Source organism: Cydia amplana, chromosome 1 (genome assembly GCF_948474715.1).
Source record: "Cydia amplana chromosome 1, ilCydAmpl1.1, whole genome shotgun sequence".
In the NCBI taxonomy this organism is placed as follows: domain Eukaryota; kingdom Metazoa; phylum Arthropoda; class Insecta; order Lepidoptera; family Tortricidae; genus Cydia; species Cydia amplana.
The window spans coordinates 24776924-24800347 of record NC_086069.1 but is presented as its reverse complement, the minus strand read 5'-3'; the positions used below and the strand labels follow the sequence as shown (position 1 = coordinate 24800347).

Here is a 23424-nt window from a genome sequence, read left to right as displayed (position 1 = left end):
TGACCTTCTAAGTGGCACGCACGATATCATATCAGCAAAGAAATTGCAAACGGATCTTATCAACCTCCTTAAAGCAGGGGGTTTCAACTTACGGAAGTGGTCATCGAATAACCCCAGATTGCTAGAAGGCGTAGACACCACAAAACAACAATCATTTGATTTCAAACATCAAGAGTCGCAAAAAACCTTGGGGCTACGATGGAACCCTCAAGACGACGAATTTACATTCCAACTTAAAATACAACCGTCGCAGACGGAAAAAACGACAAAACGCTCACTGTTATCAGACATTTCGAAGATCTTCGACCCTCTAGGGTGGTTGTGCCCTACAACAACAAAACTGAAGCTATTATTTCAATCGGTCTGGAAGGAAGAAGATTTGAAATGGGACGATCAAGTATCAGAAACAATTGAAAACGAGTGGAAAAGTATCAAGCAAGACCTATATCAGATCAATCATATGAAAATCCCTAGATGGTTACAAAACGAAGGAAAGGACACGATCGAATTGCACGCTTTTTGTGATTCCTCGGAACATGCGTATGCGTGCGTCATTTACAGTGTTATTCGAAGCGACTGTACTGGATCAAGTTCAACACCCCCAAAGATAACCATAGTGGCTGCCAAATCTAAGCTCGTGCCAGCCAAGAAAGCTGTGTCCCTGCCCAGGCTGGAGCTGAGCTCAGCGTTGCTACTTTCCAAATTATTGAAAAACGTTATGGAAAGTTTATGTAAGGGCAAAGTCGATATTTAGGTCGAACCATAATACGCTCATTCGATAGTTAATAACCACACTAGAGTAATAAGGACAGACATATGTAAAAACACTTAGGTTAGAAAGAGATAGCGCTATATGAATAAAAAGACTTCCAAGATGTCGTTGTTTCAATAACCAGCCCTTACATGGCGCTGCGTCAAATTAATTAAAAATAATGGTTTAAAGTTATTAAAAGCGTGAAATAAATGTAAATTAATACACTTCATAGTGAAAGTCATGTAATAAAGTAAACAAAAGTTTAGAAACGTTAGTAAAAACACGGATGTAGCCGGATTGCGAATATAGTCCTACGTTGAAGGAACTAGCGCGCGACACGAATAGTTGCGGTACCACGTTTCGGTACGCCGGCAAGTTTTCTCTTTTTTCAGCTTTCAGGTTAAACGTAATTAACTAAAAACACACAAAATGGAAGGAACACAAGAAGAAGATTTTCAAACTGTTACGGTAGCACAGTTACGGGAAGAATTAACATTACGTTATTTGCCAGTAAGTGGGCTAAAACAGGATTTAATCAAAAGGATTATCGACGACAATAAAGCTAAAATACATGATGGTACAATGGAAGTATTGAAGCAGGAAAAGTTACGTCGTACATCTCAAATTTTGGAAATTGAGGCCATGAGACAGCAAATTCGGGAACTTCAAGCAAGACGAGCACCGGCATTAAACGAAGGTATGTCCACGGAAGGTACGAATGCGACCTTAACCGAAGTTTTAACTCAATTGGCACAAACACAAGAAATAATTGCACAAAATATGTCTCCTACTTTTCAAGTTTTTTCAACCAGTGACACTAGTAACGCTATACCCCTTTTCGGAGGTAACCGCACTGAAAATGCAACTGAATGGGTTAGGCAAGTAGAACGTGTAGCTGCACTAGCTAGTTGGTCAGATAATCTGACAATGGTAAACGCATCCATGCGATTAAGAGGCCCAGCTTATAATTGGAATATTGTTTGTGGTAAAAAAATAGAATCATGGTCAGAATGGAAGAAACAACTCATAGATAGGTTTAAAATAAGAATGTCATTTGCCGAATTCATACAATACCAAAGTAAAAGGATACTTCGCTCAAACGAAACCATTACTGAGTACATTTATGTCAAAAATGCGATGCTTGAAAAGTCACCTAGTTTAATTCCAGAGCCCGATCGAGTATCTCTGATCCTCGAAGGAATCCAAGACATGCGGTGGTCAACGCCCTTGGCAACGCATTGCTGTAAGAATGTGGAGGAGCTCATCAATCATGCAACAGCAATTGACAACATCAGGAAGGTACAGCGTAAGATGACCGAGCAGCAAGAATCAGTAAGTAAACCAACATTTGACAGATCAAAAAGCAATTTCATACCAAAATACAACCCCAGTGTAGACAAAATTGATGAAGTAACTTGTTTCCGATGCAAAAAGAAAGGCCATGTTTCATACAATTGTGAAATACAATCACAACAATCCAATGTACAGTCACCCAAAGAAAAAGTAGCAACAAAACCATATCCCAATCAATTAAATAATCCAAGCACATCGACAGGTATTAAACATAATCAGCATAAAGAAAAACAAGTTAATTGCATACAATTCGATGAACCAAGTGTAACACTAATACCAATTATACTTAACAGCAACATAGAACTGTCAGCACTCCCAGATTCAGGATCAGTGGTAACCATGGTGGATAAGAAGCTACTCCCAAGTGACCTGCAAGTGTACCCATGGCAAAAAGGCTCATACAAGGTAGCAGGGAGCATGATTACACCAGTTGGATGGATTACAGCGAGGTTACAGGTGGGAAAAATTGACTATATTATGCCACAGATAGCAATTAGTGAAAACTTACCAGTAGATATGATATTAGGAAAAGATTGGCAAAACGCAGTATATGCAAGAATTATACATGAACCAGATGGCAAAGTATGTATTATTACTCCTACACATACAGAGTATTTTGACAATTTGACACAGGATAATACCTTAACTGCATGTTGTATGAAAACCATAAGCACTAGTAAACAGGATATTTCAATTACACAAGTTGACCAAGAAAAAGTTGCAAGTTTAGTTGACAAGTATTCGGATATTTTCAAAAGTGACAAGAATGATATAGGAGAATTTCAGGATGTAGAACTAGAAATAAAGCTAAAACATAACATTCCCATTAAATGTAAACCGTACAGACTGCCACAACCAGAACGAGAATTTCTAAGAAAAACAATAGATGAATGGATTGAACAAAAGATATGTAGACATTCAGATTCCCCATATGCGGCACCAATGTTTGTTGTAGAACAGCCATTTCATAGTACAACTCCGTTCAGACCAGTTGTAGATTATTCAAAAACCATAAACCCGATTACAGAAAACAATGTTCAACCAATAGACCGAATGGACGATATAATAAATATAATATCTCAGTTTGTATACAAATTTAAACTTGACATTTACCATGCATATCACAATATTAAAATTAAAGAAGAAGATATTTATAAGACAGCGGTAATAACACAGGATCATCATGTTGAGTTCATGCGAGTCATGTTTGGAATGGTCGGAGGACCATCGATTATGTCAAAAGTAATTAATTTAACATATGGACATTTATATGACCAAGGAGTACGTTTGTATTATGATGATATTTCAGGAGGCGCACATACAATTGAACAATTATTGTCAGTTTTGGAACAGGTATTTATTGCAACACAGAAAAAAAAATTGAAATTAAACAAAGAAAAGTGTGTATTTTTAGCATCAGAACTACCACTATTTGGAAGAATAATTGGTCACAATGAAGAAAAACCAGATCCGCAAAGAACAGCTGCAGTGAATAAATACGAAACTTTGACATCAATATCTGAAATTCGATCATTTTTAGGTTTCACAAATACATTTAGAAAATACATACAAAATTATGCATCTATTGTAAAACCACTAACAGATATGTTGAAACGAAACGCAAATTTGTCCATAGAAAAAAAACAGGAATTAAAAAAAAAACAAGTGACGTTGACAGAAACACAACAAAACGCATTCCAATCAGTAAAAACCTTAATAACGTCGTCACCAATATTAGCATATTTTCGCCAAGACGCAGAAGAAACAATAGTAGAAACTGACAGCTCATACAGTGGAATAGGATCATGTTTGCTTCAAATTCAAAATGGACAGAAAAAAGTGATTGAGTACGCCAGCAGATCATTAAAGGACACAGAAACAAGATATCACATTAATGAACTCGAGGTAACGGCAGTGCATTGGGCTATTACACAAAAATTCAGAGTTTACTTGCTTGGCACAAAGTTTACACTTATCACGGACAGTTACACGACAGCATATGTTATAAATAAATCGAAAATGAACAGAAAATTCGCCAGATATGTTGTAGATTTAGCCCCATTTGATTTCATACCAGTGCACAGGCCTGGCAAACAAAATTGTATCGCAGATCACTTGTCAAGATACCCCTTAGAAGATTTATGTATGATGATAGTCACAAGTAATGAAGAAAAATTAAAACAAGCTCAAAATAAGGACAATTTCATTAAATTAATATGCACAAAATTAAATCAAGACCCAACAACACACCATTTGCAACAAATTAGACAACAATATAGAATAGAAAACGGTATTCTCATACATGTCAATGAACAAGAGCTTTACAATAAAGAGAAAATTGTAGTACCACAAAGTTTAAGATCTTCAATATTAAAGTTAGCACACGATGACAGTGGACACATGGACATGAAATCGACATTGGCACGCATTAAGCAAAAATATTGGTGGAAATCAATGCACAAAGACGTTAAAGCTTACACAAATGCTTGCATCGTTTGTGCAAGTACCAATCGAAGAACAAAATTGGCTTATGGATTAATGGGTACAAGACCGATACCACACACACCCATGGAAGTAATATCAGCTGACCATATAGTAGCATTACCACAGACCACTTCAGGCAACATATACATGTTGGTACATATAGACCATGCTACTAGGTACATAATGGCTAAGCCCACAAGCTCGTTGTCAGCAAGTGATGTCATAGACACTATAGAAAGGGATATTATTTACGTATATGGCCCACCATTGACATACATTTCAGACAAAGCCCCATGTTTTATGAGTCAATCAACCCAACGCTTCTTTACAAAATATGGAATACAACATCTGCCCACAACACCATACACGGCTCAGAGCAACGGATTAATTGAGAGAGCGAATGCCACGATTATTGCAACTCTGACTAAAATGGCATTGGAAAATAGTACAGAGTGGGACAAGTTGTTGCCTAATACTTTATTAGCAATAAACACATCAAGACAGAAGACAACAGAATATTCCCCATTTTACTTATTACACGGATATCATCCCAGAATACCACCCAATGAAATTCACATACAGTTAGATTTATTATTGGAAGCAAGAAACATAGCAAACAAAAAAATTGAAGAGCAACATTGCAAAAATAAAATCAGATTTGACCTCAGAAAATTAGAACATAACTTCAAGGACGATGAATATGTTTTATATGCATGGCCCCAACCACAAGATCATAAGTTGACGCCAAAATACAAGGGACCATACAAAATAGTCAAAAAAGTAGGATCAGTATGCTATGAGATACAGAATGTCAGACAACCCACAAAGAAGAAGATAGTCCATGTACAATATTTGAAACCTTTAACACCACCTCCCTCTTTAGATTCTTTTTCAGCTTTTTCAGACTCACAAAACGATGACCATATCTATAGTGACCAGTACAAGGATGATGACAGCGATGATGTAAACTCCCATAGTGACCAGATACAGGAGGATCATCAGACCACGGACGTGACAGATACCCTGGAGTGTGATGGAACCAGTCATACAGGAGGACGAAGACAGTATGTAACAAATAGAGGACGCATCACTGAGAGACCACACAAGTATGATATTTAACCGGATTTGACAATATAAAAAAATATGTATTTCTTTTATATTCCATGATAGTATACAATCTATGTACCAAAGAGTCTTAGATAGCAATTTCTTTTTTTTTCAATATCAAGTAAATTCAGTAATAAATTGCATAATTAATTTAAAAGTAAACAGTTCAGTAATTACATAATTTTTTTTATTAACGTAACTCCGTTTCAAGTATGTAAAAAAAAAAAGAAAGGAAAGAAAAGTCAGTTTGCGAAGCGCCAGAAAGTGTATATAAAAAGAATTTGCTATAAATATGTACATATCTAGCTTTAAGTGTATATAGGCGTGTATAGTAGGGTAAGATATAGTATGGTGTACTCAGAGGTATAAAGAAACAAACAAATTTGTAAGTATATAATGTTATATTGCATGCTTTAGCAGTGTAAATAATAATGAACTTAACTTAGTGCCGAATTAAATAAGTAAATTTGTACATAGCGACTGAGATGTATTTATAATTTAGTTAGAGTGTACCTACTCCAAAAACATTTGTATATTTGAAGATTAACGAACTATTTAACTATTTCATGAAAGATAGTATATATATAAAGTCCTATGATTAAAATATATTGCTGTATATATGTCGCTTAACAAAGATTACACAAAAAAAAACATAAAAAAAACCATTATTAGAAAATGTATTAAAAAAAGATGTGCTGTATATAAATTGCTTGTAGTTTAAGGTCATATCATAAGTCATGACAAATTAAGGTCAAGTGAAAATAAAACAGTTTGGAAATGTAAACAAAAAAATTTAATATGTAAAAAGAAAATGATGATTTGAACACAGAAATGTAACAGTAGAGTATACAAACATAATTTTCATTTATAACAGCTGTAATATCAAGTTTGACAGTGTTAAAGTTCAGTAATTTAGAGTTGTATAACGTTGTTAATGTATAATTAGTTTCAGCTTCAGGCCCGCCCAAATTAAATGGAAGTAAATTAACATATGTAGTAATAAATTGTATTCTAAATTTAAAGTTATAGTTTTGAAATAATGGCATGTAAGGGTAAGAGAAATGTGAAATTTAAAATTAAAACAATACAAATATTCTTTTCAATTTAAATTTCAAAGGGCATGTAAGGGCAAAGTCGATATTTAGGTCGAACCATAATACGCTCATTCGATAGTTAATAACCACACTAGAGTAATAAGGACAGACATATGTAAAAACACTTAGGTTAGAAAGAGATAGCGCTATATGAATAAAAAGACTTCCAAGATGTCGTTGTTTCAATAACCAGCCCTTACATTTATCAAAAAATAATATCAAGCTTTTCTGTTGGACGGATTCGACCGCCGTTTTAGGGTGGTTACAAGGTGATATCAACCGATGGAAGCCGTTTGTATCAAATAGAGTACAAATTATCAAAGAAATTGCACCTTCGGATTGCTGGCGTTACGTCAAATCTGCCGAAAATCCGGCAGACTGCGCGAGTCGCGGAATCAGCGCTACGCAGTTAAAAGAACATCCCTTGTGGTGGACAGGACCTTCTTGGCTATCTACATTTGAAGAAAACCCCCAAGAAGAGAAATATACTACCAATGAAGATATCAAAGTATCAAAACAAACAAACGTCACGACGGTACAAGGCAATAACGTCGTAAGTGACTTAATTATCAAGCACAGCAATATCAACCGTATGACGCGAGTATTAGCATGGATACTACGCGCCGTATCAACCTGCAAGCCTACAGTGCCTTATCTTACGGTGGCGGAATTGCGAAAAGCAAGAAATATGATTATCAAACATGTGCAACAAGAAGCATTTGGAGAGGATATCCACAACTTGTCTCGACATGGGCAAGTGAAATCGAGAAGTAACATTTTATCACTAAATCCCTTTTTGGACGACAATGGGCTGCTCAGAGTACGAGGAAGAATAGGAAAAGCAAATATTGACCCAAACATGAAACATCCACTTGTCATCCCTCACAAAGGTCACGTAACCGATCTTCTCATAGAAAATGCTCACAAATCAACCCTTCACGGTGGAGCTCGTCTGACCTTGAGGCAGCTCAGATATCAATTTTGGATCATAGGAGGGAATCGAGCAGTCAAAAAATATATCAACAATTGTGTCACTTGTATACGCCATAGAGCTATGAAGCAAGAACAAATCATGGGAGACTTGCCGGCGGCGCGGTGTAACCCGACACGCCCGTTTTATCACACCGGCGTTGATTATACCGGCTTTATTGATGTTAAAGCAAATAAAGGCCGAGGTATAAAGACAACGAAAGGATATGTAGCAGTATTTGTGTGTATGGCGACGAAGGCCATACACCTCGAACTTGTATCAGACCTCAGCAGCTCAACATTTTTATCAGCTCTTCGCCGAATGGCAGCGCGTCGAGGAACTCCACGTCACATTTACAGTGACCAGGGGACAAATTTTATTGGAGCAAACAAGCGACTACATGAGGAAATTATAGACTTGAAAAACACCTTGGACGCAGAGTTCTTCACGACTATATCAGAGATGGAAATTGAATGGCATTTTAATGCCCCATCATGGCCCAGCGCAGGAGGTTTGTGGGAGGCTTCAGTAAAAAGCCTAAAGCATCATCTTCGCAGAGTCATGGGTGAACAGAAGCTGACCTACGAAGAATTATCAACTCTATTATCCCAGGTGGAAGCATGTCTTAACAGCAGACCATTATGTGCTATCTCTGAAGACCCAGACGACTTGGATTTTCTGACGCCGTCTCACTTCTTATCAAGTGGTCCAAATTTGACAATATACGAAACCGAAAGAGACGAGCGGACTAGATGGCAACTGGTGCAAAAAATATTCTCAGACGTATGGAAGAGGTGGAAATCAGAATATTTGTGTGAATTATCAAAACGAAGCAAGTGGCAAAAACCAAAAGAGAACTTAAAGGTCGGAGACATAGTTATCATTCACGATGACAACTTGCCAGCCGGAAAGTGGGCACTCGGCAAGGTTGTGACCGTTCATCAAGGTCACGACGGATATGTACGTGTAGTGTCAATCAAAACAAGGAACGGATTGCTCAAGAGACCCATTACCAAATTATCAAAACTGCCTGTTAATCAAGAAACAAAAGAAGATTTGAAATCCGACCCCGAACCGAAAAAAGCAGAGCCCGACGTTAAAAACCGACGTCCTAAGAGAACGGGAAATTTACTGACACTTGCGCTCATGCTATTATTCGCAATAATATCACCCGTCCAGTGTGAGCACAGCCTTACGAACATAAATAAACATCAAGGAATTTATTTCGACAAGATATCAAATATGCACCTTATTCGCGACGAATGGAAGCTTATTGCTTATTACAACATGGGACCTTATTGGCAAGGACAAAAATTATTGAAAGAATATCTGCACTCATTAGAAAACATGTGTATCAAGGCAGACAAGCAATCAAAATGCGACGTTATTCTCATACAACTAAGGCACGGATTCACAGAATTAGAGTATTACAACAGTATAATGCTAGCTCAGCAGCTCACGCGCCCGGCTCGCCGCCGGCGCGGCCTTGCCGACGGAGTCGGATATGTCGCGAACACTTTGTTTGGAATACTGGACGAACGTTTCGCTCAACAATACGAGAAGGATATCAATCTTATCAGAGATAATGAGAAACACCTAGCGTTGCTGTGGAAAAATCAGACTTCAGTGGTTGAGGCTGAATATAATTTACTAAAAAGAGTGGAAGAGGCCATGGACAAGCAACATTGGTGAATCTAAAAGGCATTCAAGAAACATTATTAGATACTATCACCGACGTTCACCATGGGCAGTTTAATTTTCACTTACTGACTCCAGCTCAGCTAAGGAAAGAGTTAAGCATAATTTCCGGCCAGTTATCAAAGGACTTAACTATTCCAATTGAAAATATACAAACAGATCTACAAGACATCTATCAATTGCTCAAGGTCAAGACAAGGATGACGACCAAGTACCTCATATTTGAAATCAGGATTCCGTTAGCCAGCCGGGACGACTACGAAATCTACCACCTGATACCTGTACCTCAACAGCAAAGTCAAGCAATGATCAGTATTATACCTATTTCCGAGTATGTTGCCATGAACATACAAAAGGACTCTTTCATACCACTCTCAGAAAAAGAAGCCGATGAATGTATACAATATGATATATCAAATCACATATGCCCTTTACAAAGGCCAATATATCACATGAACGAAGACAACAACTTATGTATCAAGGATAAAAATGAGGCAAAATGCAGGAGTATCAAGCAACCTTGCATGGACAAATGGGAAAGGTTGAATAAACAAAACAATTATCTATTCTTTACCTGCGGTCATCGAACCATAAGAATCATATGTGAATCTCAAGTTACCGCCGAGCAAATAAGCGGAGCAGTAATTATGTCTCTAGGAGATGGCTGTGTCATTAAAAGCGAATCTCTCACAATATTCGCACATAAATATCACATGAACAACCTTAACATCCAGCCAGATTTAGTGAAGATAGTAATGCCTCCTATTAATAATATCATAAACTTATCAATACCTATACATGAAGACAACGTTTCTACGTCTATTAGCATGGATTTCAAGAAGCAGTTTTTGGATATCGATCGACAAGTCGAACAAATGAAGGCTAGCGAAACTAGTATCTTAGCCACCCGATTATCAACCCATGACGTCCACCAGTATGTCCTTGTATACTTACTACTAGGCGCCGCCATAGTAGTACTCAGCGTGTATCTATGGAAACGCTTGCGTCTTCGCTGTTCGGCGCGGATACCTCCTGTGCCCCCCAGCGACGCATCTGCGAATATCAGAATTCAGTACGTTGCCAGAGATGACAACCGAGAGGAAGCCAACTAACTACAACTACTACTACAACAACTAAGATCAATGTTCAACCCAAAACCTACTCGAGGACTCACCTTTCAAGAGCTCGGGGACTCGACAAGGCCACGTCACCCATCGTTGGAGGACGCTTCGCAGCGAGTGAATGATTTAATATTGTGTTTATTTTATAAGTTTTATCATCTTATTGCATAATTTTATAAGTCTTATATTTTTTGTAATTTTTTATCTTATTTCATCTCGCGCCCGGGAGCATGTACGGTCCGTACAAAGGATAACATTTCGCCCGTCAGCACTTTCCGTCACATAGCATATACTTATTACCTATTTTAAGACAGTACATGCCCGACCGCCGCGGAGTGTATTGTATCATATTATCAATAAATCGTTATTTCGGTGGAAACTGCAGTGTTATCATTATCAACTATCATCTCAAGACTGTACGAGAAGCAACCCGTACAGCAATTGTAGAGGAATTTTAGGGATTTTTAGTAGATTTTTAGGGTTCCGTACCCAAAGGGTAAAACGGGACCCTATTACTAAGACTCCACTGTCCGTCCGTCCGTCTGTCACTAGGCTGTATCTCATGATTCATGAACCATGCTAGTTAGACAGTTGAAATGTTCACAGATGATGTATTTCTGTTGCCGCTAGTACAACAAATACTAAGAAACCGGCCAAGTGCGAGTCGGAGTGGGGCTCCCATACAACACATGATCGTGCCTGTTGGAATTACTTGCACACGCAACAGGTTATGGAAGAACAATAATGTCTAATTACCTCGAAGCCACCTCCTCGGGTGTCTCCTCGATCTCCAGCACCCAGCTGACGGAGTCGTGTTTCTCGACGACGCCCTTGACGGCGGGCAGCGCCGGCGACTCGGGCGCCGGCGACGCGGGCGACGGCGGCGACTCGGGCGACGCCGAGCGCAGCGACGAGCCCGAAGACGTGCGCGCGCGCACGCGCTCCATGTACCCGCCGCCGGCTAGCAGGGATACCACCTGGAAGAAAACATTTCAACATTGTCATCGCGTAAATTTATTTTATTTTATACTATCTTGTACTCTATAGCACCACCTAGTTGTCAATTCGTTTGGCTATTACTGTCTCACCACAGTCCTCACGACACAGGCTTGACCTAGTGTGAGGGCTACTGTTAATCCTGTAATGTAACGTGTGTATTATACATGTATAATTACCTACTTTTGTCAATCTTGCTAGCTCTACTTGGTCAATAAAGAAATTTTGTATTTGTAAAACTAGAGCGATCGCTTAAGAGCCAACAGGAGTGGTCATTTCTCCATACAAACGTACTCGACTGTTTCCTCCGTGGGTTTTGAAGCTGGAGCAATGTTTTTTTCAACACAGATTAAGATTGTCAATATCTGTGTCGGACCGTTTTGCTTTTTTTGATATTTTTGTTTTTTAAGGCGCTAGAGCCCTTCAAAAATTGCCAAAATGGCCTAATTAACTATGCCGCGATGAGAGTTTTGGAGGACGAAACAGTCGAGTACGAAACCTCGATTTTTGAGATTTTTACGCAAGATTTTTCGCCTTGTCCTTATCGCACTAGTTTTAGGAGCCGCTTCCGTTAGTGAGACGGTAACCTAAAATATTTAAATTTCAGCTCCCGTTTCGTCTTAACACTCGGTAACAACGGGCAATAAGTTATGAACAGGGTTTCGATTCTAACCAAGGTTTAGTAGGACTAACCAATCAAAGATGTCGTATTTGGGACCGTCTTAAAACGCTAAGAAAAGGTGACAAGTCCATTTCCAACCGCAGCTGCACTACTGTTCATCTTACTATGGAAATTGACAGTAAGAAATGGAATGTTACCCTAAGCGCCACTTGCACCATCCCATTAACCTTGGGTTAACTGATTAAACCGCTAACCTAGTGTAAAATTGTACTGATAACCATGGTAACTCCAGGTTTAACCGGTTAACTCCGTGTTAATGAGATGGTGCAAGTGGCGCTTAGTCGTCGACATTTCCTTTTCTCCGGATCGCAAGGTCCGAGACTAGTAATAAACAACAGAAAAGACAGATAATGCAAAGTCTCACCTGCGACTTCTGCCTGAGCTTGTACCGGAGCTCCTCATTCAGCGCCGCGATCCTCGAGGCCTGGTCCCTGTCCCTGGCGGCGGCGTCTCGAAGCCGCCTGTTGTCGTCGCGGAGGCGGTCGGCGTCGCGCTGGCGGGCGGCGGCGCGCTCGCGCAGCTCCTCGGCGGCGTGGCGGGCGGCGCGCGCCTCGCGCTCGGCCGCGGCGCGCCGCTCGCGCTCGGCGTTCAGCTCGGTGCGCGCGTCGCGGAGGGACGCCATCTCGGCTTGCTTCAGCTCGATCACGGCGCGGAGGGAGCGAACCTGCAAGTTGGTGAGATCGTTTATTCTTTCAATTTAAATTACCACGCCGCCTGAAATACGATTGATGTTTGGCCTTCGCAAAACAGATTTTTAATGCGTTACAAATAAGAATAATATCCATTTTTTTATTAAGCGAGTCCTTTCATATTTATATGGATGCAGCAGGAAAAAAACAAAGACTCATCCAGAATTAAATTAAGACAAGTAGATTAATCAAAATTTTATCAAAATTCGATAAAAAAAAACTAAAACTAAACTTATTTCGTAAAAAAAACACATACCTCGGCGGCCAACTCGTTTGCGTCAGTGCTCAACTCCTCATTGGCGCTCAGCCTGAGCTCGCACTCCTCCACCTCGCAGCAGACGGGGTCGCAGGCGGCATCGGTGAGGTTGCACACGGTGTTGCAGGCCGTGTTGCGGACGGCGCGCTGTGTGTCGACGGCGGCGCGCTGTGTGTCGGCGGCGGCGCGCAGCGTGTCGGCGCGCTCGATGTCCGCCCGCGCCGCCTCCAGCTGCGCGCGCAGGGTGCGCTCGATCTTACTGTGCGCGTGGAGCCGCGCCCTGCTCTCGGCGACTTCGCGCTTCAGGGAATCTATTGTGTCCTGCAAGCAACCACATAAAATGATTAGCCACTGCCTATATGTATATGAAACAGTATTTTTACGCATAAATGACACAAATGCGTCATTGATGGAATATTAAGAAGTCACAACAAGCACAATGGTCTAAGAACTCTAAGACAATCTGGTTGAGGAACCACATTTCATACATCGCTAAAAACCTTCGTTTATTGGATTAACTAACTAAATAAGTCATAAGCATAAGTAAGATTGATGTGAATAGATTTTTGTTTAATGTTTTTGAGGTGTATGCGCCCGCGCCGCCCCCACCAGTCAGTAATAAACTAGCTTCGTTACATACCGGTTGTTGGTTATTTCGCACCCCAAGTACTTCCCACTGGCGACGAACGGACGTTTACCCGCGTGTGTGTGTATTATAATTTAATCTGTTTAAGTCATGTCGAGTAATATCCTCGGAAGTTTAACCGCGTTTGACCACAATTCCCAGGAATGGGAGATTTTTAAAAGCAGATTAGTACAATATATTAAGTTAAATGGGGTGACGGAGGCAAATAAGTGTGCCTTGCTTTTAACTCACTTAAGTGACGAGACATTCCGACTGGTGAGGAACTTAGTGCATCCGAAGAAGGTCGAGGATTCTAAGTTCGAGGAGCTAGTAGCAGTGTTAGATAAACAATTAGCGCCAAAACGTTGTATTTTCGCCGAACGGGCGAAATTTTATGAGGCGACGCGTGACGTTGCAGAAAACATCGAACAATGGGCGGCTCGAGTAAGTGGACTTGCAGTATGATGCGAGTTTGGAGCCTCCTTGGATGAGCTGCTTAGGGACAGATTCGTGCTGGGGCTGAGCGTAGGCCCAGAGCGCGACCGGCTGTTCGAGCAGGATGCCACGTTGACGTTCGCGAAGGCCGTGGAAGTGGCCCAGAAGGCTGCGTATGCCAGGAGCGCACGTACTACGTCTGTTCCAGCTGCCGTCGTGCAAGTCAAGCAGGAGCCGATGTACCGGGTTGGTACAAGTCGCCCTGGTACCGGGGGGTCCTCGGACTCTCGACGCTGCTCCGTGTGCGGCCTTAAGAGCCACGACGCCAGTAAATGTAAATACAAGAACTACCGCTGCCAGGGGTGTGGACAAAAAGGGCATCTAAAAAAGGTGTGCAGCGCTGAGAAGGCAAAACAGTGTCGTGTTAACTGCATTCAAGCTGACCTCGACGGATCAGCTGAGGTCTCTCAGAGTGCTGAAGGTTGCAAGGAGTGCGAGCTATTTAATTTAAGGTACGTTAACTATTCACCAATATTATTGGATGTGGACCTTAACGATAAAACCTTAACAATGGAACTTGATTGCGGTTCAGGCGCGAGTGTGATAAGTGATAAATTATATTATAAAACCTTTTCGGACTCTAAATTAAAGAAATGCGATTTAAAAATGTGTTTCTACAATGGTCATCAAGTCGCGCCACTGGGCTATTTCACTACAAAAATAACATATTTTAAACAAACGCACGACATAGATATTTATGTAATGGAGGATGGTAGTCGTTTAGGTCTATTGGGCCGTGATTTTATGACCAAATTTAACATGTACTTTGCAATTGATAAACAAAGAATTAATTTTGTTAGTTCGGAATCGTTTCAAAGTGAGCTACCGCGGTTGCTAAGCGAATATTCGAGCCTTTTCAATGAAGACTTAGGAAAATTTAACAAATTTCAAGTAGAATTGAGATTAAAAGATAATGCTACGCCTAAATTCTTTAAACCTCGTACGGTCCCTTTTGCTATTAAAAATAGGGTAGAGGAAGAAATTGATAGGCTTGTTGGTTTAGGTATATTGGTACCCGTAAATTTTTCTAAATATGCGACACCTATAGTGCCGGTTTTAAAGGAAAACGGTAAAATAAAGATAGCGGGTGATTTTTCCGTAACGCTCAATAAAGATATGATAATAGATAGGTATCCTATGCCCCGTATCGAAGAGGTGTTTGCGCGGCTCGGTGGCGGTAACCGTTATACGAAACTCGACCTTAGTAACGCATATAATCAATTCGTTCTATCAGACGACTCACAAGAGCTCACTACTATAAATACATCAAAAGGGTTATACAAGTATACGAGGCTCGTGTATGGACTAGCTAACGCGCCGGCTATTTTCCAACGCACAATGGAGACACTCCTAGTAGGTATAGAAGGAGTCAGCTGTTGGCTCGATGACGTATGCGTAACCGGACCTACTGATGAGTTACATTTATCGCGATTACGAGAGGTTTTAAAAAGGTTTCATGACTCGGGGTTACGATTGCAAAAGAGTAAATGTGACTTTTTTAAAAATAGTGTAACATACCTCGGTTTTGTAATAGATAAAAATGGTCTACGTGCATGCCCTAAGAAAACCGAGGCTATTTTAAACGCGCCTAAACCGGCTAATATCTTAGACGTTCAGCGTTTTTTGGGCATGGTGAATTATTACCGCGGTTTCGTACCTAATGCGTCAGGCATGCTGAGCCCCCTCCACGAATTATTGCGCAATGGGGCAAAATGGCAGTGGGGTTCCCGACAGCAAGAGGCTTTTGAAAGCGTAAAAAAAGAACTGTGTTCAGATCGGGTATTGGGTCATTTTGACCCCGCGGCACAGCTAGTGTTATCGGTAGATGCTGGGCCTGGTCTTGGCGCTGTGCTGAGTCAACGTGACCCCCAAACGGGAGCGGAACGTCCACTTGCTTTTGCCTCGCGATCGTTAACCGCTAGTGAGCGAAATTACAGCCAAATTCAGAAGGAGGCTACTGCCTTAATATTTGGAGTAAAACGTTTTCACCAGTATTTATATGGTAGACAGGAGCCATTTATTTTAAAAACGGACCATCGTCCCTTATTATCCATATTTGGTAAAAAGGTGGGGATATCCGTAATGGCGGCGTCTCGACTTCAGCGTTACGCGATTATACTGTCGGCCTATAATTATGACGTCCAGTACATAAGTGGTTCGAAAAATATAGTAGCGGATTATTTTTCTCGCGCGCCGCTGCCGGAATGTGATGATGAAGAGGAAGAGGGAGATATATCTTTTCTAAAATTTTTAGATGCAAATGTGGCACCAGTAACATTTGATGATTTAAGGAAAGCTACCGAAGCTGATCTAGTGTTGCAAACGGTAATTAAGTATATGAGCCACGGATGGCCACGAAAAATCACTTGCAGTTCAGTTACGCCCTTCTTCAACTGCAAAGCTGACCTGGAAGTAGATGACGGTTGCTTGTTTCGGGGTCATCGTATAGTTATTCCGACGTCGTATCGTAATCAGATATTACAAGACTTGCATTCCGGTCACTTAGGCATAGTAAAAACAAAGAGTATCGCGCGTAGTAAATTGTGGTGGCCTAAAATCGATTCCGATATCGAACAATGGATAGGATCATGTGCAACTTGTGTGGCAGCGCGACCCTCCCCGCCGCGCGCCGCGCCCGCGCCTTGGCCTCGCCCGTCGGCCGCTTGGCATAGGATACATATCGACTACATGTCATTTGAGCAGCGGGTATACTTAATAGTTATAGATGCGTATAGCAAATGGCTCGAATGTTTGTTTATGAAAGGCGGTACGTCTACACGATCTCTAATAATCGAGTTGAAAGAATTATTTTCAAGATTTGGTGTGCCACATGTTATTGTATCAGATAACGATGTTAAAATTAAGTCGACAGAATTTGAGCATTTTTGTGCTATGAATGGCATTAGATATGTAACATCGCCTATTTACCATCCAGCAAGCAATGGGCAAGCGGAAAATTCTGTAAGAATATGTAAAAAGATGTTAAAATGTATATTATCTACCGCCAATTCACAAACAGATGTACATAATAAGTTATTGGGATATTTATTTGAATATCGAAATACATCGCATTGTTCTACTGGCTTATCGCCCGCGCGAATCATGTTTGGCCGTAACTTGAGGTCGCGTTTGGATCTGGTTTTACCTCAACGTAAAAATGATTTTGGTTTCAAAGACCACAATGAAAAGCAGCATTGTAGACATTTTAGAAAGGGGGATAAAGTATGGTTAAGATGGTTTACAGCAAGAAAACAATTTTGGACTTTAGGTCTCATACAAAATATAATTGGTAACCGGATGTTTGAAATATATGTTAACGATTACAATGTTTTGTGCAAAAGGCACATTGATCAGATTATGAGGTATACGGGGAGCACAAAATTTGACAGCAATGTAAGAAAAGGTGAGGACGATGACAAGTATACGTGGTTCACTTCGCCACCGCCCTCGGCATCGCCGCCATCTTCGCCACCGTTACCACTTGATCCGCCTCCTTCTCCAGCGACTGTCACTCAGCGGTCGGATTCAGTTTCCAGTCAAATAGAAAGTGAGGAGTGTAACACAGAGTTACAGGTGGAAAAAGAGGCGGAGCAGAGTTCCGGTCCGGATGTGGAACCTGCATCCTCATCCGTCGCGGATAGCGCCCCCGCGCCGCCGCTACGGGTGGGCCCCACCTTGAGGCCTAGAACTAAGAAAATAGACTATACCTTGTAAAGAAAATTAGTAAGTAAGTGTTAGTTTTAATCTTTGTGTTTTCTCATTGTTATCAGGTTTCAAAATTAAAGGGGAAGGAGTGAGGTGTATGCGCCCGCGCCGCCCCCACCAGTCAGTAATAAACTAGCTTCGTTACATACCGGTTGTTGGTTATTTCGCACCCCAAGTACTTCCCAGTTTTGCAAGTCAATACGTAACAGATAGATAAAAAAATTCCAGTCGTAATGTAAATCACTAGAACAATCTTACCCGAACTGAGCTTTTCAATTACTTTCAGGGCATCAAAATCACCGGCTGATCCTAGGTAGGGAATGCTTCCGGTACTGAGTTTGTGTGGCAAGAACCGGGAATTCCCGGTTCCGGTGCTGTATTTGTATAGAAAACCCGTACGGGTATCCTAGGGCCCCTATAGTGCGTCAGTCCCCATTGCCACGTTACAGTCTCTTACAGACTACTGTCGTCAGGCAAGCCAAGTCTTACCTTTAGGCCTTTGATGTCGTTGGCGAGCGAAGCGACCTCGTCGACGTGCGCAGCCTGCAGGCGCGCGTTCGCCTCCTCCTTCGACGACACCTCCATTTCCAGCTCCGATATCTTGCCCAGGCATTCAGCGACTGCAAATTAAAATTTCCAGTCATATTTTAATTAATCCGACTGTAACAAAGAATTGCTAGCTTCAATACTCAATAGAGCCTTCTTAATGCGGAAAATTACCATCGTTTAAGAACAATATATCTTTCGAAGCTTAAAAAGCTGCAAACATATCAAAGAGTGGGGCTACTACTACCTACATATGGTTACAACCTAGGTTAACCCAGCGCCTAATGTAACTTGAATTGGTGGTCACTAAAGAAAAACGTGATGGCCACAAAAAACGCACCGACCGAATACGCATGAAGCTGCAAGCGTCAGCGGTTAGCGAAATCTCACGGAGCCTTTTCACCTTGGCCGTCCATATACTACGTACTTGTGTCGAGGTCCTTCTGCGCCCGCTGCTGGCGGTCGTGGTCGGCCCGCTCGGCGCTCGTGCGCTCCGCTGCCGCCACGCCCCGCCACCGCTCGGCCTCAAGTCGCCACGAACCGCCATTTAGTGCGTCCAACTGGAAATGTTAACAGTTATTATTAGTAACTAAATACATAGTGTACCACAGACAGCCGTATATGGCAATGATGCGAATAGGTAGATGTTCCAAAGCAAACATTATAAATATTTCTGCAATCTTTCTAATTTTTGGTTAAGTAATTTGTATTTGTTACATAAGTACCTACCTACACGTAAATAGGACAAGTAGTTAGCGGCAATATTTGGGGCTTTTGTCTCAGACAACGCCGCTTGGCTTGATTGGTAATTGGTTAAGAATAGGTCAAAATATCACCGTGTAAGCCACGCGACCAACCTCATTTCAATCATTATTATTTATTATTATTAAAATGAACCATAATAGACCTAAGAAATAATCAAGATTTAATTTAGTCAACTTTAAATACATTTACGAATCTTAAGCTTACCCGAAACACTAAATACTGGACCAGCACGCCGAGCGCCTCGACGCCCTTGGCGGCGTGCGCGAGCGCAGCGGCCTGAGTCTCGCGCGGCGCGAGCGCGGGCGTGGCGCGCGCCGGCGTCGGCGCCCGCTTGCTGCGGGGCCCCACCGCCGCTGTCACGCGGGGCGGTTCTGCGGACAACGGGAAATTCAGTTTCATTTATTGCAAAATTTAATAAATATACGTATTTTATGTAAACGGTCAATTAAGAATTATTAGAAATCGATTAACCAAAATACTCAAACAACACCGGCAAGGCATATTGTTGCGTTGGGATACTTGGGATGCTTATAATTATCTAAGTATTTTTTTAGAACCTGTCATTTGTTAGTTGTGTTGAAAATCAGGTTTTCGAAATAAGTTATAATATTGACATGTCAAATCGCAACATTGACGTATAACTGACTACACGGGCTACAATAATAAAACTGGCTATACCTACCTATGTATGCTGTTAAAAAAATTAAGATACTTATTTTAAATTTAATGAATTAGTGTTAAATCTAATTAATTAATACATCAGCTGTCAAGAGAATGTCAAAAGAAACACTAACGACAGGACAGGAAACGATAATGAAACAAAATATTAACACTACAATCTAAACAGATTAGACAACAGGTAATACGTTTTTTCCCATTCAACCGTATCATTGTCTCGGCGTGGGAACCGTTGCACAATTTTCTAACACAAAGGAACCTAGCTTCCATGTATCTATTAACAGAAAGTAGAAAACACTAGGTTTCTTTCAAACAGCTAAGTTCCGCCCCTTTCATTTATTCCAGGATTTCTACTCTGAGCCGCCTACGCTTACCAACGACAACAACATCCATTTTTTTTCGGTGATCAAAAATCGTGAGTTAAAAATCTTGTGCTGTATACTTAAAGCAGGAAAAATCGTTCTTTAAGAAGCAAAAAGTAATGAAAAAAATGCAGATCCACCGATTCGCGCACTTGGTAATCATTTTGTAATTCCCCGTTTGTGCAACATTCATTACGAGTCTAACTTTCTTTTCGTACAAGTATTTCTGTTATCGCCCGCATGTGCGTATTAAAGACTAGCTGATAATGAAAATGAAGACTGTCAATCTATGTTATAATAAAAATTCGAGTTCCTTGTCATTAGTGTAGACCAAGAGAAACGAGGTTGCAATATCACTATTATTGCAACCTCGTTTCTCTTGGTTTTAAGACCGATTTATTTGTACATAATATATCATTACGAGATCCTCTTAGCACTGTAAGGTACCAGTGGCTGCGCGTCAAAAATATTCGTTGGGATGCCAAAATTAACGATGTGTTGGTTCGAGAGCCGTAGTAAAAAAAACTCAACTGGTTGAAAATCCAATGGGAACCGAGTTCAATGTATCTACCTACATGTAAGGCACCAAGTGGAATAGAAGACCTATACTTAAAATTATGATTAAGTAAGTGCTCAAAAAGCATCTCACACTGCTTATAGAACTGATACTGTTAACGTGCTGATTCCTTCTGAAACAATTATGAGGAACGCAACTTTATATGCACATTAACAGTTTATATAATTTACTTGTCTTTGGTTGTATGGTTAAATGATCTCATGTTACGCTCTGGTGAGCTGTAGATTTCCCCTTTTAGGAATGTCTTGGTAAACGTATGGTTTAAATTAGTTGTTATAACAAATTGGCCCGTTTTTATATACAACCTTCGGTCTAATCCAACCAACAAAGTTCTAGTTCAAATGATAGTAGGTACCTATCTCCTGCTAGAAATTATGTTGATCTTAATTTTCAAGTACCTACTTACTTTCAGTCTATGTGGCGGCACCGTATGAAGTAGTTAATTCCTCGATGTTTCGTAACAGTAAAAATCAAGTTAATTCTAGGGTCACTAGGTTTATTGAAAATACAAATATTAGCTGGTAAAAGTTGTACATTCAAATCGCGATAAAGTTAGTCAATGTTAGTTCCAAAATCCATATTACGAGGGGCGTTCAAAATATTCTCGGTATTGATATCTTACGACCTCTTCTAAAATTTCTTTCGTTACTGGCCGCTAAGGTTTATTCATTGACATTAAAAAAAAGTATAATTCGAACCGAGATGGTCTTTTGTTTTTCTGCAATTGCTGAACAAACATGAACATCATGTGCGAATTGACAATGTTAACTAAATTAGAACATCGATGCGTGATAAAATTCTTGACAAAACAGGGTAAAAATCAAAAAACCATAAAAGAGGAAATGGATTGTGTTTACCGTGAGTCTGCTCCTTCTTTATCTACCATTCAAAAGTGGTCAAGCGAGTTTAAACGCGGAAGGGAGAGTATTGAAGATGACCCTAGACCTGGCCGGCCTGTAGTAGCTACTTCACAAGAAAATATTGATAAAGTGGAAAAACTTATATTGGAAGATGGTCGAGTGAAGGTAAAATCTATAGCACAAGTAACCAATCTCTCTATTGGTACCGTACATGATATTATACATGACCATCTTAATATGTCAAAAGTAAGTGCAAGATGGGTTCCGCGAATGCTGACTCGGCTTCAAAAAGACATGCGTGTAGCTTGTTGTTCCGATTTTATTGACCTGTGCGGTGAAAATCCTGATGAGGTGCTGCAAAGAATAGTTACTGGAGATGAAACCTGGGTTCATCATTATGACCCAGAGAGTAAACAAGAGTCCATGCAGTGGCACATTAAGGGTTCAGCTCATCCCAAGAAGTTCAAGGTCATCCCTTCAGCTGGCAAGGTCATGGCCACGATATTTTGGGATTGTGAAGGAGTATTACTAATCGATTATGAAGAAAAAGGTGTAAATATCACAGGACAGTACTACGCTAACATTCTACGTCAATTAAAGGATGTAATTAAAGAAAAGAGGCGAGGAAAGTTAACCAAAGGTATTCTGCTTCTGCATGACAACGCCCCCGTCCATACTGCTCATATTGCCAAGGCAGCTATTGTTGAATGTGGGTTTAAAACTGTTACTCACCCACCGTATAGTCCGGACTTAGCCCCCAGCGACTTCTTTTTGCTCCCCAATCTTAAAAAGGATCTGCGTGGAAATAAATTTTCTGACGATGAAGCATTGAAGGCGGCAGTGGAGGAGCATTTTTACACGAAAGATAAAAAATATTTTTACGAGGGATTAAAAAAAATAATTGATCGATCTTTTAAGTGTATGAACATAGGGGGGGAGTATATTGAAAAATAAAAATATCAAACTTTTCGTACTTGTTTGTTTTCATTCTCATACCGAGAATATTTTGAACACCCCTCGTACTTCTAAAAAGTAGGTATAGATTCAATAAACGATAACTAATCTTTCTATAATGGATAAAAGCACATAAAACACATGATTAATCACTAATTTAACTTTAATTAGAATTACCTTATACCTAGGCCCTATAGCGTAATTAGCAATCTCAGTAATAGGCGACAATTAATCCGTCAACGTCAACTCAATTTGAATGGTTCTAATGAAAATGGATTACGACGAATTACGAGTATACTCGTACCATGTTTTGTCCAAGTTTTCTCTCACACTAGAATTTAAATTCTTCTTAAGGATCTTAAGGTTAGACCTACAGTTTCCTTAATTAAATATAATGATGGTGCTAAATTTTATACACTATGGTTTTTCTTTTACATTTCTATTGCTACAGAAAATCAGAGCTTAGTATTTATCTAATTATTAAATTATTATTAACAAATACTAAAGTTATTTACCTGCAAAGTTATTAAGTTACTACACTAAATATACGCCATACACAATATTTGTATCTAGTTATATATTTTACTTTATAAAATATATCCCTAGCTATTTTCTTTCACTAATAAATGCTTTTTTTAAGGAGACTATATTAC

The 23424-nt window shown here is 40.2% G+C and overlaps 2 protein-coding genes across 2 annotated transcripts in view; one reads left to right on the top strand and one right to left on the bottom strand.

Moving 5' to 3' along the window:
- LOC134651252 (microtubule-associated protein futsch) overlaps positions 1 to 23424 on the bottom strand; it is a 182712-nt gene that overhangs the window by 4207 nt on the left and 155081 nt on the right. Inside the window, exons 6-11 of the mRNA XM_063506324.1 lie at positions 19545 to 19711; positions 19003 to 19135; positions 18519 to 18649; positions 13205 to 13525; positions 12624 to 12923; positions 11338 to 11558 (exon numbers count right to left, since the gene is read on the bottom strand). Coding sequence (XP_063362394.1) covers positions 11338 to 11558; positions 12624 to 12923; positions 13205 to 13525; positions 18519 to 18649; positions 19003 to 19135; positions 19545 to 19711 — 1273 coding nt within the window. The remainder of the gene's footprint in view (positions 1 to 11337; positions 11559 to 12623; positions 12924 to 13204; positions 13526 to 18518; positions 18650 to 19002; positions 19136 to 19544; positions 19712 to 23424) is intronic.
- LOC134654570 (uncharacterized protein K02A2.6-like) lies at positions 13941 to 18038 on the top strand. The gene is given in 2 exon segments (XM_063510039.1): positions 13941 to 15719; positions 17679 to 18038. Coding segments are annotated over 2 exon segments (2139 nt in total).